At 53.1% G+C, this 17,454-nt stretch overlaps 1 protein-coding gene, 1 long non-coding RNA gene and 2 other non-coding genes across 10 annotated transcripts in view; 1 reads left to right on the top strand and 3 right to left on the bottom strand.

The window, feature by feature from the left end:
* On the top strand, positions 1-3,289 carry LOC134757660 (uncharacterized). The gene is made up of 2 exons (XR_010131899.1): positions 1-89; positions 2,943-3,289. It is a non-coding gene; the product is annotated as an uncharacterized lncRNA (long non-coding RNA).
* TNPO2 (transportin 2) overlaps positions 3,011-17,454 on the bottom strand; it is a 25,533-nt gene continuing 11,089 nt past the window's right edge. For 4 of the 7 annotated variants that reach the window (XM_063701046.1, XM_031003931.3, XM_031003934.3 and 1 more), the window contains 16 exons: positions 15,368-15,428; positions 15,111-15,276; positions 14,439-14,591; positions 10,376-10,601; positions 10,002-10,173; positions 9,487-9,573; positions 9,297-9,404; positions 9,045-9,203; positions 7,511-7,598; positions 7,227-7,325; positions 6,623-6,718; positions 5,860-5,965; positions 5,558-5,657; positions 5,404-5,478; positions 5,132-5,259; positions 3,011-5,049 (listed from right to left, as the gene is read on the bottom strand). In XM_063701046.1, coding sequence (XP_063557116.1) covers positions 5,152-5,259; positions 5,404-5,478; positions 5,558-5,657; positions 5,860-5,965; positions 6,623-6,718; positions 7,227-7,325; positions 7,511-7,598; positions 9,045-9,203; positions 9,297-9,404; positions 9,487-9,573; positions 10,002-10,173; positions 10,376-10,601; positions 14,439-14,591; positions 15,111-15,276; positions 15,368-15,428 — 1,804 coding nt within the window. In that variant the 3' untranslated portion in view covers positions 3,011-5,049; positions 5,132-5,151. The remainder of the gene's footprint in view (positions 5,050-5,131; positions 5,260-5,403; positions 5,479-5,557; positions 5,658-5,859; positions 5,966-6,622; positions 6,719-7,226; positions 7,326-7,510; positions 7,599-9,044; positions 9,204-9,296; positions 9,405-9,486; positions 9,574-10,001; positions 10,174-10,375; positions 10,602-14,438; positions 14,592-15,110; positions 15,277-15,367; positions 15,429-17,454) is intronic. The other 3 variants (XM_031003932.3, XM_031003938.3, XM_055371644.2) reach the window with 2 other exon arrangements.
* On the bottom strand, positions 7,393-7,469 carry LOC129528968 (small nucleolar RNA ZL2). Its single transcript, XR_008674324.1, has one exon. It is a non-coding gene; the product is annotated as a small nucleolar RNA ZL2 (small nucleolar RNA).
* Positions 10,255-10,324, bottom strand: LOC115931684 (small nucleolar RNA SNORD41). Its single transcript, XR_004068129.1, has one exon. It is a non-coding gene; the product is annotated as a small nucleolar RNA SNORD41 (small nucleolar RNA).

Genomic DNA, 17,454 nt, shown 5'->3' on the forward strand with positions numbered 1-17,454 from the left:
CGACGAAGTCAGACACTGGCTTAATACAGAACATCGCCCCGCTTACAGCGTCTCCTGCCACTGCGTCGGCCTTAGGCTGGAAAATGCAGGTTCCTGTTTCTGCGCTTTTTAAACTAGCCGATACCGAGAGCTAGCCAACTCTAGCTAAAAACGAAACTCAAGCCAGGCGGGGTGGCGCGCGTCTGTAGTTCCAGCTACTCAGGAAGGTGAACGGGTAGGATCCCTTGAGTCCAGGAGTTCGAGACTGCAGTGAGCCATGGTTGCGCCACTGTACTCCAACCTGCGCAACATAGTGAGACCCTGTCTCTTTAAATTAGACATAAAATAAACACTGCTTTAACGAAGGCATCTGTTATATGTGACACTGAGCTTAGAAACCCAAAGGCCCCTTTCCGAGTTCAAGGAGTAGAGATTGGGACTCTTGCCTCTTTTCCCAGAGCCAGAAATATGCAGTTACACTGCAGAGGCCTCAGTTAAGTGACTTTTTTTTTTTTTTTTTTTTTTTTGAGAAAGGAACTGGGGCCTCAGAACTACCTCTCCAGACCCCATTCCCCAACCCAACCTTGGAGGACAGCAGTGCAGTCCTCCAAGCGGAGTGCTTGGCTCATTGCAACCTCCGCTTTCCAGACGCAAGTGATCCTCCACTTCGGCCCCCCAAGTAGCTGGGACTACAGGCGCGCACCACCACACCCGGCTAATTTTTGTACTCTTTTGTAAAGACAGGGTTTCACTACGTTGTCCAGGCTGGTCAACTCCTGAGCTCAAGCCATCCGCCCCCAACTTGGTCTCCCAAAGTACCAGGATTACAGGCGTGAACCATCGCGCCTGGTGGAAAGCTACCTTTTTCTTTTTTTTGAGACGGAGTCTCACTCTGTCACGCAGGCTGGAGTGCAGTGGCGCGATCTCAGCTCACTGCAACCTCCGCTTCCCGGGTTCAAGCGATTCTCTTGCCCCTTAGCCTGCCAAGTAGCTGGAACTACAGGAGTGCGCCACCACGCCGAACTAATTTTTATGCTTATTATTATTTTTTTTTTTTTGGTCTTCCTTTTTGTGGAGAAAGGGGTCTTGCTATATTGCCCAGGTAGGTCTCGAACTCCTGGGCTCAAGCTATCCTCCCGCCTCTGCCTCCCTGAGAGCTGGGATTACAGGCGTGCGCCACCGCGCCCAGCTGAACTAATTTTTGTATTTTCAGTAGGGACGGGTTTCACCGTATTAGCCAGGATGGTCTCAATTTCCTGACCTTGTGATCCGCCCGCCTCGGCCTCTCAAAGTGCTGGGATCACAGGCGTGAGCCACTGCGCCTGGCAGAAAGTTACTTTTAACAATAACGTAACTGTTTTTTTTGAGACTAAGTCTCACACTGTCGCCCTGGCTGGTGTGCAGTGGCGCGATCTCGGCTGGCTGCAACCTCCGCCTCCCGGGTTCAAGCGATTCTCCTGCCTCAGCCTCCAGAGTAGCTGGGAATACAGGCACGTGCCACCACACCCGGCTAATTTTTGTATTTTTTAGTAGAGACGGGGTCGCACTATGTTGGCCAGGCTGGTCTCAAACTCCTGACCTCGTGATCCGCCCGCCTCAGCCTCCCGAAGTGATGGGATGACAGGCGTGAGCCACTGTGCCCGGCCTAACATCACACTTACTAAAACAGCATGTTGGCCGGGTGCGGTGGCTCAGGCCTGTAATCCCACCACTTCGAGAGGCAAGGTCGGTTAATCACCTGAGGTCAGGAGTTCAAGACCAGCCTGGCCAACAAGGTGAAACCCCGTCTCTACTAAAAATACAAAGAATTGGCCGGGTGTGGTGGCAGGCACCTGTGATCTCAGCTGCTCAGAGGCTGAGGCAGGAGAATCACTTGAGCCTGGGAGGCGGAGGTTGCAGTGAGCCGAGATGGCATCATTGCACTCCAGCTTGGGCAACAAGAGCAAAACTCCGTCTCAAACAAAAAAACTGCAGGTATTTACTGCAAGCCTCTTTTGAGCCAGGCAGCTAACCAATCCACGTAGGTCATCTGCGCAGTCCTTGCTGTTTGCTCTACTTGACGCTCTTCTCTGCATGGCTCTGTTCAAACATCGTCTTCTCAGTGTGGCCTCCGCAGGTCACCCTACATAAGATTTCAACCATTTCCCCCACCATTCTCTCTGCCTTCCTGTTTTTCTCTATAGGACTTAGCACAGTTCCACTTTTTATACTCTATCCTCTCACTAGAATGCAGGCCTTATTTGTTGAATATTGGATGTGTGTCAGTATTTTTAAATTTTCCCACGTTGATCTTTGGGCCACACCAAGGTTGCAGTAAGATTTTATTTTGGCTGGGGGCGGTGGCCCACATCTGTAATCCCAGCACTTTGGGAGACTAAAGTAGGTGGATTGCTTGAGCCCAGGAGTTCAAGACCAGCCTCAGCAACATAGCGAAAACCCCCTCTACAAAAAATACAAAAATTAGCCAGCATGGTGGCATGCACCTGTAGTCCCAGCTACTTGGGTGGCTGAGGTGGGAGGATTGGTTGAGCCAGGGAGGTTGAGGTTGCACTGAGCCATGATTGCGCCACTGCACTCCAGCCTGGGTGACGGAGCAAGACCCGGTCTCAAAAAAAAGAAAGATTTTATTCTGAAGAGTGTGGTTTTTTACCCCCACAGCTGAAACTACTTCTCATTTGCCTGAGTAATTGTAACTAATATTAATTAAATTACCCTCGGCCTGGGGCTGGGCTGAGCCTTCTACGAAAACCTTGACCCAGGGTCAGCTGATGATAAGAGTGCGGCAAGGCCTCACCCCTTACCACTCAGTTTAGAGTACGGCAGAGGGGCATCTTGAACCTGGGCTGTGACACTAATGGCTCACCCTTAGTGAGTTGAAGTCCCAGAGAATGAGCTGCACATTTCATATATGTTACAAATTTAATCTTCCATCTTTCACATTCGTCTATCTTCCCACTCTCAAGTATCCCCGGTGCCCCCGACATTTCTTCACTACCAAAGCCAAGGACACAGGAAGCCACAGACTAAGGAGTTCACAAGAAACTGATCTTTACTCAACAAAGTTCTACACAAGTGGAATCTCACGCCACCTCGGCGCCAATCCCCAGCACAGCACAGTAACAAATGGACAGACCCGGGAGCCCGCAGGGGGAAGAGGGTGAGGAGGGAAAGAGGGACTGTGGCTCAAGGCCAGTCTGGGTCCACAGCCCTGGGTAGGGGAGAAGGTTGAGAAGCTGAAACTTCATTGTGCAAAAAATAACCAAAAATAAATTAAAAAATTAAATAGTTTTTTTTTTAAAAAAAAAAAAAAGGAAAACGAGAAGAACCAGGCTCCCCTTCCCTGAAGGTGTTTGTATCCCCCCATCTTGAGTAGCGAGGGGTTACCAATCCATCAGACAGCCAATCCATCCACACACCCCAAGACCCAGCAGAGGATGCTTCAAAGAACTGGAATTACCAGAAAATTAAAAGGTATTTTTAAAACTTTTTTTTTTTTTTTTTTTAACAAATGGCTTCCAGAGACCTGCTCGAGTTTCATGGGGTGGGCGTGCAGGGACACCCAGCTAATTTATGGAATGTGTACTGAGTGCCCCTTGGAATAGAGGCAGGGCCTGACCCTGACTATGGAAAGACACAGGGCTTGGATGGAGGGTCTGGCGCCCAGGAGGGATGGATGGAGCAGGCCCCAGGATGCGAGACTCCAGTCAAACTCCAAAACACAAGGGGCTCCCCAAAGAAGTAGAAAGCAGGGAAGGAAAAAAAGGGAAAAAATGCTAAGGGGGTCTGCAGGGCCCAGTTTTCTGGCCAACTGGGAAGTAACTACACCCCCACCCTCTCTAGGGGAGCCCCTCCCACCTTGACCATGTTCCCAGACTATTCCGGAAGGTTCTCTAGAATTGCTGACCCAGTCTCGTAGGATCTCTGGGCTCACCGGGTACTATGATGAGCAGGAAGTCCCAGGGAGATGGAATAGGGAACAGGGGACACACCACCTTTCCGTTCCACCAAGCCTTGGTTTTCCTTTTTGCTGGCAAAGCATAAACCTGTGTCCTCTGTCATCATCAATCAAATGCCCCTGCCCCGGGCCTTGAGTTAAAACTCGGGCCTGAAACGTGAGAAGGGGGCTCTCAGAAGCACAGAGAAACGGACTGCCCCTGAAGCTGCTTAGAGAGAGAGATGCTCGGGGTAGGTGCCAGTAGCTCTGGCTACACCCAGCTCTCTTCAGGAAAAAGGTCCCAACCCAGTGTCTTGAAAAGCCACTGGAGCACACAGGAAGGAGAAACGGTGACCTCTGGCCAGCCCCAGCCACTCCAGTGGTTCTCACCCTGCGAGCTAGGCTAGGATAAGGACGGAGACCCACCAGCTGAGGCTGCAACAAAGTTGGCAGGGAGTGTGTGGAGCGGGTCCCAAGCATGTGCGTGCTGACAGGGCGACTCCCAAGGTCACCATCCTCCTCCCCCCGCCCCGAGATCCCGCCTGAGGCCCCCCACCCACCCAGCCCTCCCCAGTCACCGCCAATTCCGGCAAAACAGCAGAAGCTTCTTAAACTCTAGATGCAGGTTACACGGAAGGCCTTACGGTTAACTCAGGGGTTCACTAATTCTACTGTCTCCATGCAGTCGGGGAAATGGTGGAGCGGCTGGCCCAGCCTTGCCGGTTATGGCACCCGCACATGCGTGTGGCCACGTGTGTCCGTGTGAGTGCAGGCGTCCCTGCGAGGGCCCCCCTCCTGACCTGCTCCTCCCTCACCTCATCCGAAGCCGGATTCGGTCAGCTGTGTAATTCCTCCCTCCCATGTAGCTGGCCCAAGTGGGCTGCCAGAGATGACCCTATTAGAGCCCAAGGGCCCTTGCCCACCAGAAGTCCCCCCCACCTCCCCGTTTGTAGGATGAGCATGGTGGCCTCACCCACCTGCCAGGAGGGCAGGTGGACGGATGGACGGACGGACGGGGAAGGCATCTGGATTTGAGTCCCACTCACTCCTCCCTAACCCCCCTCAACCAGGGCACAGCGACTTCCGGATGCAGCGCACTCCCCAGTAATCCCTCCGACGACGACGCAGACAGAAACCTGCAGGGGGAGGAGGAAGGTCATGGCCTGGGACCTTTCGGCCCCCAAGACAGTGCTGACTTGCCAGCTGCAGTCTCCTCACCTGGCAGTCTCCATGATCACCTAGACCCCGTAGAAAGCCGCCAGCCTCTCCTTGAGCAGCGGCGGGAATTGCTCAGAGAACTGCTGCCAGTTATCTTCCCCAACTTGGTCTTTGAAGCCGTGGAGAATCTGTGGGGAGGGTGGTGGTGAGGGGTAGGCAGGGGCAGAACAAGGGGAGTGCGCCTCTTCCCCCATCCCCAGGCCCCATTGTTACCAGATGGTCTCACCCCTGCCTGCTCCCAGAACTAGATCAGGGCCCAGTCAGAGCCTCACCTTATAAAACATGTCCCGAAGGTCATCCTTCGGGCTCACCCAGGAGGCTACAGCATCGCAGAAGAAAATAAAGTCCTGAAACGTGACGGATCCCAGGTGAGCGGCCGCCCGAGCCCAGCGCCCGCGCCTGCCCTCAGAGCCCAGCTGCCCCAACCTGCACAACGCCCCCCGGGTTGACACCGATCATCATGCAGATGCCACGGAAGGCTGAGTCCTTCTCCTCGTTGTCCCTGATGTTCCTGAGGGACGTGCACCTGTGGGAAGGTGAGCAGCTGGAGGTCAGAGGGCACGCAGGGCATGCATCTGTGGAGGGCTGGGTCACTGGGGATCAGTGAGTGGGCCTGGGACATGCATCTGTGGGGGTGGGGCAGGGCAGGGGCTGGAAATACACAGGTGAGGGAGGGGGTTGGGCCTGTCCCGCCCACCACACAGCAGGCTTGACACGTGGACACACACCAAGGCCGGATGAACTGCTGCAGCATGGGTGCCACCTCCTGGGGGCACACGTAGCCCAAGCGGCCGATGGTGATGGCTGGAATGGCAGAGGGACTCGTCAGGCGACCTGCAACCCCGAGCGGCCCCGGGACGGTACGTGGCGGGGCCTCTGGCACAAGGCACCAAGCCCCGCCCCATGAGCCCCAAGGGAATGGCTACTGCAGCCACCCTGGTCCCCCAAGCTTGGCCCAGCCAGGGATCCTCCTCATCACACCTGAGTCTCTTCCAGGTCTCTCTGCATCTATCTTTCTTTCTTTCCTTTCCCTTTCCTTTTCTTTTCCTTTTTGTTTTTTTTTTGTTTTGTTTTGTTTTTGAGATGGAGTCTTGCTCTGTTGCCCAGGCTGGAGTGCAGTGGCATGATCTTGGCTCATTGCAACCTGCCTCAGCCTCCCGAGTAGCTGGGATTGCAGGCACGTGCTATTACCCCCGGCTAATTTTTGTATTTTTTAGTAGAGATGGGGGTTTCACCATGTTGGCCAGGCTGGTCTCGAACTCCTGACTTCCGGTGATCTGCCTCCCAAAGTGCTGAGATTACAGGCATGAGCCACTGCGCCCAGCCTGAGGCTGCATCTTTCTTGGGGCTTCTCCCAGTGCCCCCTTCCAGGTACTTCCAGACACCCTCCTTGGTTCCTTGACAAGGCTCTTTCTGATGCCCTTCCCAGCCCAGAACCCCACCTCCAGAAGGCGGGCAGGGGTGCAGGCAGCAGCCGGGCCAGGTGCCCACCTGTGTTTTCCAGCAGTGTCTTGGGTGTGTTGGGTCGGTTAATGATCTCCACCAGGTTGTTGAGGACCATCTGCACATAAGGTTGCATCTCTGCCCCTGGGGGAGCACCCAGTCAGAGCCCTGCACAGCCCCCGCCACCCACAGGGGCCAGGGGGCCGCCCCACCTCACTCACTACTCGCCCCAGTTCCAACTAGAGACTGGCCAACCACTACCAGTGAGGAAACAAAAGACCTTCTCCGGCTAATCCCCACCCAGAATCCCTGGCCAACCAGGGACAGACCCACACCCTCCAAACAACAGAGGCTTCTCTGGAGTCGCTAAGGTGACAACACGCTGCCCAAGTCAAAGGAAAAAAAAGCCAAAGTCACCCAACCAATCCGAATGAGTCTTTTAGCCAACTACACAAAACGGTCCAATCAGAACAGCCCTCCTATCCCTCCTCTTTGGAGAAGCCAATCACAAATGACCTTTCTGCTTGGCTCCACCCCTGACGACCCCCCAGAGACTTGCCTTGAAGGAAGCTGTCAGTCAGAGCTAGGCTCCCGCCCCCAGGTTGAGAACAGGCTAATGGGAGGCGCGTGTTGCCACTTGCAGGGCACTCACCCATCTGCATGCAGATTTCACCAATGGCCCAGGTGGCATTGTTGCAGACGGAGATGAACTCTGGGTTCAGGTTGGTGCCCAGAATGGGCATGAACTCGGCTGGTGGGGAGAAACGGGTGCTGAGAAGGAGGGCCAGCCAGGATAAGCTGCAGGACCTAGTCCAGCAGGCCCCATCAGACAGTACGAATACATCCCAATGTGGTCACAGTCATCCCCGGGTATTGCTCTCCATCACTTGAGGTCGGGGCTGGGGTCATGGGTTAGGGACAAGGCGAGTGTCCTACCGATACAGGGCTTGACATGGATGAAGCAGGCTTTGGTGAGGTCTCCCAGGAGGGCAAAGGAGCTCTGCCGGACCTCAGGCATCGAGTCCTGGGGATTCAAGAAAGATCAGTGTGGCTAGGCTCCCCTCCTTCTAACCAGGACAGCTCAGGGGGCACAGTCCCTGGTGCATGTCCAGCCTCTGCCACTTTCCAGTTCTAGGGCTCCCAGCTGTTCCTTAACCTCCCTAGCCTCCAGCCCACATCTGCAAATGGGAGACGGCAGTGCCCCAACGGTCATCCCTCAGTGTCCGTGGGGGATTCTTTCCAGGTCCCTGCAGATATAAAAATCCACGGATGTGCAAGTCCTTGATATAAAGTGGCATAGTGTTAGGGCCAGGCGCAGTGGCTCATGCCTGTAATCTGCAGCACTTTGGCAGGCTGAGGCAGGCAGATCACTTGAGGTCAGGAGTTTGAGACCAGCCTGGCCAACAGGGCAAAACCCTGTCTTTACTAAAAATACAATAAAATTAGCCAGGCATAGTGGGACACGCCTGTAGTCCCAGCTTCTTGAGAGGCTGAGGCAGGAGAACTGCTTGAACCCTGGAGGTGAAGGTTGCAGTGAGCCGAGATCACACCATTGCACTCCAGCCTGGGTGACAGAGTGAGACTCTGTCTCAAAAAAAAGGTGGGGGGCGGTGGGGGAGGCATAGTGTTTGCATATGCATCTATGCACATTCTCCTGTACACTTAGCATCATCTCTAAATCACTTATATCTAATACAATGTCAACAGTATGGGAATAGTTGTTATACTGTATTGTTTAGGGAATAATAACAAGAACAAACTTCTGTATGCGTTCAGTACAGATGTAATTTTTCCTCTGAGTATTTTCAATCTGAGGTTACTTGAATCTTGGGATGTAGAACCCACAGATACAAAGAGCCAACTGTGCTGGGGCAGGGACTTGGGCTTTCACATTTTCTATTTTCTTTCTTTCTTCTTTTTTTTTTTTTTGAAGACAGAGTCTCAGTTTATTGCCCAGGCTGGAGTGCAGTGGCATGATCTCAGCTCACTGCAACCTCTGCCTCCTGGGTTCAAGCAATTCTCCTGCCTCAGCCTTCCAAGTAGCTGAGATTACAGGCGCCTACCACCATGCCTGGCTAATTTTTGTATTTTTCGTAGAGACGGGATTTCACTGTGTTGGCCAGGCTGCTCTCAAACTCCTGACCTCAAGTGATTCACCTGCCACAGCCTCCCAAAGTGCTGGATTATAGGTGTGAGCACCTGGCCTCACATTTTCTATTTTCAATACTGTTTGCTTTTTAAAAAAAAATTTTTTTTTAATTTTAGAACTGGGGTTTCACTATGTTGCCCAGGCTGGTCTCAAACTCCTGGGCTCAAGCAATCCTGCCTCAGCCTCCAGGATTACTCTTTAAAATAATTAGAACAGCACCTTTTCCCTGATTTCCTTTGGGCACAACCAGGCCCTGACTCCCCACCAGGGGCAGCCCACGCAGGCTGCTGGGTGTCATCACTGTCCAGGGTCCCCACCCACCTGCATGCACTGGAACAGCAATGTCATGATGTTGCTGCGGGCCACCAGCTGCTCCACGTGACCACCCAGGCCCTCAGCCAGGCCGCTGAGCAGATCCAGTGCTACGATCATGAAGTCCTTGTCGGGAGCCTCATACTGCTCGGGGTGCTGGGTGTACATCTAGACACAGATGCAGACAGGGGCACGGGTAAGTGGAGCAGGCCCGAGGCAGGCCAATGCAGAAGCACAGGTGACGGGCCTAGGGTTGCTCACCATGGCCTGAGCCAGTGTCTTCTGCACCAGGGTGACACAGCGCTGGTAGACGGGCTCACAGTAAGGCAGGAAGCCACTCTGCAGGGCGGTGGCCACCGATGACAGACACTGGCAGGGAGGAAGGCAGGTGGGGAGAACTCAGTCAGGGTGGGCAGGATGGGTTTCGGGTGAGGGGCAGGAGCCCACTCACCTCCAGCAGGGGGAAGAGGTCCTTGTCTTCGTCCTTGAGCTCATTCCACTTCTGGATCAGTGGGGGCATCAGCTTCTGGATGTATTCCTGGAGAGGGAGCACGAAATTGGCGCTCCCTGGGTCGGGGTGGCAGACTGTGACTCAGGCACCTGCTGCCCGAGTGATGAGGCCTGAGCGCCTCACTGTGGCTCATGGGACCCTGAAAGGCCTGCCATCTGGCCAGACCTCGAGGCCTTCATTCTTCTCACCTGTCCAAGCACCGCCCGCCCCACCCCACCCCCCCGGGAGCCTGGGTCACCGCCTCCTGGTTCCCGAAGCACAGCACTTACCACGCTGTCTCATAACTGTCTTTCTCCCCCACTAGACTGGGAGCAGGGCGAGGGCGGGGCCGGGTCTGTCTGTCTGCCTGTCGAGGTCACGGCCACGTCCCTGGCGTGCAACACGGGGTTGCCACCAGGTCACTGGATGCCCAGGGGCATGGGGATCGGGAGGCGGGAGCCGCTCTGGGGTCTCACCGGCTGGTTGAGGTGGTGGCCTACAGAGTCGGCCAGGGTGCCAATGGCATCATAGAGGATGAGCAGGTTCTTGTGCTGGTATTTCCCAAAGGCAAAGACAAGGGTGTCCAGGATGTAGCTGAGGTAGGGCACCAGCTCCGTGCAGGCCTCTTCCTCCAGGGTGGCGAAAGCACTGGTGGGAGGGAGGATGAAGCGGGGGCTCAGTGGACCATGGCAGGTGACACTGGGCCATGGGCAGTGGGGGAGGGCAACTCAGGATCAGCCAGTACGAATACGCGATAAATCAGTTCCACATCAACAGTCACAGGTGTCATCACTTCCCAGAGGGTGGCCGGGGGAGAGTGGGGGCTGTGGGATCAGGGGTCCAGGGTCACCTGCAGGCCGCCTCCTGTACCCTCTTGTTGCCATCCAGGATGCGTTTGAGCAGCTCAGTCATCAGGGGCTTGAGGTGCATGTCGGGTGGCTGGCTGACCACCCAGTGGGCATAGCGGCTCAGCGTCCAGCAGGCGATGGAGCGGACCAAGGCCTTCTTATCCGACAGGCACTGGATCAGGTGCGGGATCAGCTCGGGCAGGTAGGGCACCATGCCCTGCATGCAGCCTACAAGGAAAGGGAACCAAGAGGGGGCAGTTTGATTGGGCCCAGCCACACCCACCCTATGGAGAGAAGAGTCAGCCGCACACAACATATAGGGAAACTGAGGCTTAGAGTTTAAATCACTGGCCCAGACTCATTTCACAGAGCCAGGTAAAGGCAGGCACAGGAGGGGAAACAACAGAAGCCTCTCTTACCAAAGCCCCGGGTTATCTTTATATTTTTTTTTGAGGCAGAGTCTCGCTCTGTCGCCCAGGCTGGGGCGCAGTGGTACGATCATGGCTCACCGCAACCTTCACCTCCTGGTTCAAACAATTCTCCTGCCTCAGCCTCCCAAGTAGCTGGGATTACAGGCCCCTGCCACAATGCCCGGGGAATTTTTTATATTTTCAGTAGAGACAGGGTTTTACCATGTTGACCAAGAAGGTCTCAGTCTCCTGACCTCGTGATCCACCCGCCGTGGCCTCCCAAAGTGCTGGGATTACAGGCGTGAGCCACCGCGCCCAGCCAAAGAGCTCCGTGTTATTGCGTTAATTCAATTCATGCATTAATTCATGTGTTAATTGAATTCATGTGTTAATTCAAAATTGGCTCCGTTACATACTGAGTGGGGTTTTATGGGGCAGCAGTGACCCAAATGGAATAAAAGCACTTTGCATTTGAAACAGTTCTTAAGATGTTTGTGAGTTTTCTTTTTTTTTTTTTTTTTTTTTTGAGATGGAGTCTTGCTGTGTTGCCCAGGCTAGAGTGCAGTGGTGTGATCTGGGCTCACTGCAGCCTCTGCCTCCCAGGTTCAAGTGATTTCCTGCCTAAGCCTCCCAAGTAAGTAGCTGGGATTGCAGGCGCCCACCACCATACCCAACTAATTTTTGTATTTTTAGTAGAGACGGGGTTTCACCATGTTGGCTAGACTGGTCTTAAAATCCCAACCTCATGTGATCCCACCTCAGCCTCCCAGAGTGCTGCGATTATAGGTGTCTGGCCGTTTATGATTGTTCTATTTCTGCCTATTTTTGTTTAATTTTTAAATTTATTATTATTATTTTTTTGAGACGGAGTCTTGCTCTGTTGCCCAAGCTGAAGTACAGTTGCACAATCTTGGCTCACTGCAACCTTCGCCTCCCTGATTCAAGCAATTTTCCTGCCTCAACCTCCCGAGTAGCTGGGACTACAGGCTTGGGCCACCACGTGTGGCTAATTTTTCATATTTTTAGTAGAGACGAAGTTTCACCGTGTTAGCCAGGCTGGTCTCGAACTCCTGACCTCAGTTGATTCACCCGCCTCGGCCTCCCAAAGTGCTGGGATTACAGGCGTGAGCCACTGTGCCCAGCCATTTTTAACAATTTTTTAATGTTTTCTTTGAGACAGAGTCTCGCTCTGTCCCCCAAGGAGGAGTGCAGTGGTGTGATCTCCACTCACTGCAACCTCTGCCTCCCAGGTTCAAGTGATTGTCGTGCCTCAGCCTCCCAATAGCTAGGACTACAGGTATGCACCACCACACCTGGCTAATTTTTGTATTTTTAGCAGAGATGGGGTTTTGCCATGTTGGCCATGCTGGTCTTGAACCCCTGGCATCAGGTGATCCACCCGCCTTGGCCTCCCAGAGTGCTGGGATTACAGGCTTAAGCCACCACACCCAGGGTTTTTTTTTTTTTTTTTTAAAGATCACGAACACTGCTCTTTTATTTAAAGAGAACAAAGATAATAGCACATCGCCAATAATCCAAGACACAAGATCTGTGTTTACCAGTTTGAGCTCAACTCCTATAGATCTTTTTACCATAAACATGTAATACAGGCCGGGTGCGGTGGCTCACGCCTGTAATCCCAGCACTCTGGGAAGCTGAGGCGGATGGATCACCTGAGGTCAGGAGTTCGAAACCAGCTTGACCAACATGGTGAAAGAAACCCCGTCTCTGCTAAAAATACAAAAATCAGCCGGGTGCGGTGGTGGACACCTGTAATTCCAACTACTTGGGAGGCTGAGGCAGGAGAATCTCTGGAACTCGGGAGGCAGAGGTTGCAGTGAGTCAAGATTGCGCCATTGCACTCCAGTCTGGACAGTAAGAGCAAAACTCCGTCTCAAAAAAAAAAAAATTAGCCAGGCCTAGTGGTGAATTCCTGCAATCCCAAGCTACTCTGGAGGCTGAGGCAGGAGAATTGCTTGAACCCAGGAGGCAGAATGTTGTTGCAGTGAGCCAAGATCACACCACTGCACTCCAGCCTGGGCGATAAGAGCGAGACTCCATCTCAAAAAAAAAAAAAAAAAAAGAGGCCAGGTGTGGCTGGGCAAGGTGGCTCACACCTGTAATCCCAGCACTTTGGGAGGCCAAGGCAGGCAGATCATGAGGTCAGGAGATAGAGACCATCCTGGCCAATGTGGTGAAACCCTGTCTCTACTAAAAATACAAAAAAATTAGCTGGGCGTGGTGGCATGCACCTGTAGTCCCAGCTACTCAGGAGGCTGAGGCAGGAGAATCACTTGAACCCGGAAGGCGGAGGTTGCAGTGAGCCGAGATCATGCCACTGCACCCCAGCCTGGCGAGAAAGCAAGACTCAGTCTCAAATAAATAAATAATAAATAAATAAATAAATAACACAGCTTATGTAATCTATTAACATATGTAAGCGTATTGTGTGATATATACCCTATTAACGTGAAATATGAGATACATTAAACACATATTACGTGTCAAAACATTTCTTTAGACAATTTTTTTTTGAGACAGGGTCTCAGTCTGTTCTCCATGCTGGAACGCAGTGGTGCAATCATGGCTTACTGCAGCCTTGACCTCTCACCTCAGCCTCCCAATTAGTTGGGACTATAGGCACTTACCACCACGCCGGCTAATTTTATCAGGTTTTTTTTTTTTTTTTTTTTTTTTTTGGTAGATATGAGGTCTCACTATATTGCCCAGGCTGGTCTTGAACACCTGGGCTCAAACGATCTGCCTGCCTCAGCCTCCCAAAGTGCTAGGATTACAGGCATGAGCCACCACACCTGGCCTTTTTAAAAAACTTTTTGTAGAAAGAGGGTTTCCCTATGTTGCCCAGGCTGGTCTCGGACTCCTGGGCTAAAGCAGTTGTCCTGCTTCAGCCTCCTGAGTAGCTGGGATTACAGGCGTGCACCACAGTAACTAGACAAATTTTAGACAAATTTTGAAAGCTTACAAGGTTGAGGGTTTTTGCTGCCATGCCTGAAATTTTTGGCACAGGTCTGGATGCTGAGGCAATGGTATATGATGCCTCCAACGGACTCACAAAACCCTCCTGTAACAAGTTTTATGTCCCTCCGGGACCATGGGAGCCTGAAAACCCCACCGATTACAGAACACCAGGTTGAATTTGATGAAACACCACCTACCACGGGTTACTACTGACTGGCAGGCCAGCCTGGCAGCCAGGAACAGGTTTAAGGCCCAGACACACCCTGGGTGACTGTAAGGAAATGGCATCAATCTTTCTGTACCTCAGTTTCCCCATCTTTGAAACTGGGATCCGGCACCCAGCTCATCAGGTGGTGGTAAGGGCCAAGGATGTTTGTCTACGTAAGTGCACGAGGCAAGCATGCAGCTGTGCCTGCTGTTATTATCATTGTTGCTGTAATTATGCTTACAACATGAAAGAACTGCCTGCCTGCAACAATGAACAAGAGGCCTTGCACTGTGGGGCTCCAGGGGTTCCTTTCAGGCCCAGAAACCAAGGGGAGAATTGAGATCTCAGAGCTGTTTGGAGTGGGGTGAATAGGCCTCCAGGGAGAACTGAGGCATTGGTGCGGCTAGTAATGTGGGCCAGCCCTACAGTCTCATGCCAGCACAGGGCTCCGAGATCAGGCACACTCACCCTCAGCAATGGCGCCCAGCACCAGGATGCCCGACTCCTTGACCACCCACTCGGGGTGGAAGAGGAGGCCTTTGAGTAGTGGGAGTAGGTGGGGCAGCAGTTCCTCTCGGAAGACATTGGCGAGGACGTCCAGTGCAGCCGCTGAGCACTTCCCTGGGGAAGGGGGAACAATGGGGAGGCTCAGGGTGGCCCCTCAGGCACGTGGCCGACCCTCCTTGACCGCACTCCCAGGATCAGAGATCATGCTCAGAATCTTCACGATCAGCTTTTTTTTTGTTTTGTTTTTTTTGAGACGGAGTCTCACTTTTTCGCCCAGGCCGGAGTGCAGTGGCGTTATCTCGGCTCACTGCAAGCTCCGCTTCCTGGGTTCATGCCGTTCTCCTGCCTCAGCCTCCCGAGTAGCTGGGACTACAGGCGCCCGACACCACGCCTGACTAATTTTTTGTATTTTTAGTAGAGACGGAGTTTCACTGTGTTAGCCAGGATGGTGTTGATCTCCTGACCTCGTGATCCGACCGCCTCAGCCTTCCAAAGTGCTGGGATTACAGGCGTGAGCCACTGCACCCGGCCACGATCAGCTTCTAATCAGCTTCTGCCTCAGCTTCTAGTCACCTCCCAAGAGGGAGTCCAGGGCTTGCCACCCCACCCCCACCCCCAGGCAGGGGCACACACTCAAATTCCAGTCAGACAGAGCATCATCATCATCGTCATCCTCCGCGTCCTCGGAGCCATCAGGCCGCTCAGCCTCGTGGGGCAGTGTGACTGTGCGTGACTTGTGGAAGCGTGGCTTGATGTCCTGCTCACTGTCGGGGACGGCCTCATCCTCCTCCACATCCCCCTGGGGGACAGGCAGACTGTTAAGTACTTTGGGGCCCACAGCCACGACACCCATGCCCATGCCCACCCATGCTGGGTGGGCCCTGCCTGACCTTGAGCAGGATGATGTCAATTTCCGAGTACTTCATCCCATTCACCAAGATGGGGATCAACCTGCACAGAGAGGGACTGTTTATGGGGATGCAGGGGCCGTGGCAAAAGTTGGGGGGAGGCACAGCTTGGGGAGGAGGCAAACAGGTGCCAACAGAGTGACCAGCCCCCCAATCAGCCACAGAGCAGACCCTGCAGAGCATGATGGTACTGCTAGGTGCAAATTGATCCATTTCCCTCTGGGGAATTATCGGAATCTAGTCTCTGCCGCTATGATTAGGATATAAATGATACCACTCCTGCCTCCAGAGAAAGGTTTTTTTTTTTTTTTTCCTTAAGAAGCAGGGTCTAACCCTGTGGGTGGCAAGCCACCCAGGCACCGAGGCAAGAGACAGAGGACACGAGCTGTTCCAGTATAATAAAATATAAAACAAGAATAGTTATACCAGATACAGATCTTAGATATGATTATATATGAATATTATTAATCATTAGTTTGTAGCAATTACTTTTTATTCCAATATTATGATAATCCTCGCTCTATAATCATAGCCTAGGAAAAACCAGGCCATACAGAGATAGGAGCTGAGGGGACATAGTGAGGTGTGACCAGAAGACAAGAGTGCGAGCCTTCTGTTATGCCCGGACAGGGCCACCAGAGGGCTCCTTGGTCTAGCGGTGACGCCAGCATCTGGGAAGACGCCCGTTACCAGGCGGATCATGGATCATGGTCCAGCGGTCGCAAAAGGTGTCAAGGAACAACACCCGATACTTAGCAGACCAGGAAAGGGTGGGGGGGGGGTCTCCCTTTTTTCGGGGGAGTTTAGAGAAGACTCTGCTCCTCCACCTCTTGTGGAGGGCCTGACATCAGTCAGGTTTGCCCGCAGTTATCCAGAGGCCTAACCGTCTCCCTGAGATGCTGTGCTTCAGTGGTCACACTCCTAGTCTGCCTTCATGTTCCATCCTGTACACCTGGCTCTGCCTTCCAGATAGCAGTAGTAAATTAGTGAAAATATTAATAGTCCCTGATATGCAGAAATAATGGCATACGCTGTCTTTCTCTTTGTCTCCTCTCCCTCTCTACCTCGGCTGCCAGGCAGGGAAGGGCCCCCTGTCCAGTGGACACGTGACCCACGTGACCTTACCTATCATTGGAGGTGACTCACATTCTTTACTCTGTCCCTTCTGCCTTGTATCCAATAAATAACAGTGCAGCCAGACATTCGGGGCCACTACCGGTCTCCGCGCATTGGTGGTAGTGGTCCCCCGGGCCCAGCTGCCTTTTCTCTTATCTCTTTGTCTTGTGTCTTTATTTCTACACTCTCTCGTCACCGCACACAGGAAGAGACCCACCGACCCTGTGGGGCTGGTCCCTATGTAACCCTGTCACCCAGGCTGGAGTGCACTGGTGCCATCACAGCTCACCACAGCCTCACGCTCCTGGGCTCATGCAATCCTCCTGCCTCAGCCTCCCAAAGTACTAGGATTATAGGCGTGAGCCATGGCACTCAGCCTGCAGGAAAGCTCTTGACCCAGGCCTGGCCACTCAGTGGATTACAGACCCCTGAATACACTGAAAATCTTGGTACAGTGCCTGGTCCCTAGCACATTAAGGCAGGGACATGCGGTCCTATTCCTGGCCACTTTCCTGAGATAGGGCAGAGACTAGCCAGGGTAGGGGAGCAAACAGACTAGGCAGCCAGCCCCTCAGCTGCAGCCCAGAGTTGTAAGTGACAGAGCCTTCATCACCTGCTCATCTAGGTCTCATCACTCCCCAGGAGCCGTCCGCCCAGCCCTAGACTGTTATCAATAATAATTTGGGGCCGGGCACGGGGGCTCACACCTGTCATTATAGCACTTTGGGAGATCAATGCAGGAGGATTGCCTGAGCCCATAAGTTTGAGACCAATTGGGACAATATAGTGAGACCTCACCTCTAATGAATGATAAATAAATAAATAAATAAATAAATAAAAATACAATATGCTGGGCGTGGTGACTCACGCCTGTAATCCTAGCACTTTGGGAGGCCAAAGTGGGCAGAACACAAGGTCAGGAGTTCGAGACCAGCCTGGCCAACGTGGTGAAA

This window comes from Gorilla gorilla, chromosome 20 (genome assembly GCF_029281585.2).
Source record: "Gorilla gorilla gorilla isolate KB3781 chromosome 20, NHGRI_mGorGor1-v2.1_pri, whole genome shotgun sequence".
Classification (NCBI taxonomy): domain Eukaryota; kingdom Metazoa; phylum Chordata; class Mammalia; order Primates; family Hominidae; genus Gorilla; species Gorilla gorilla.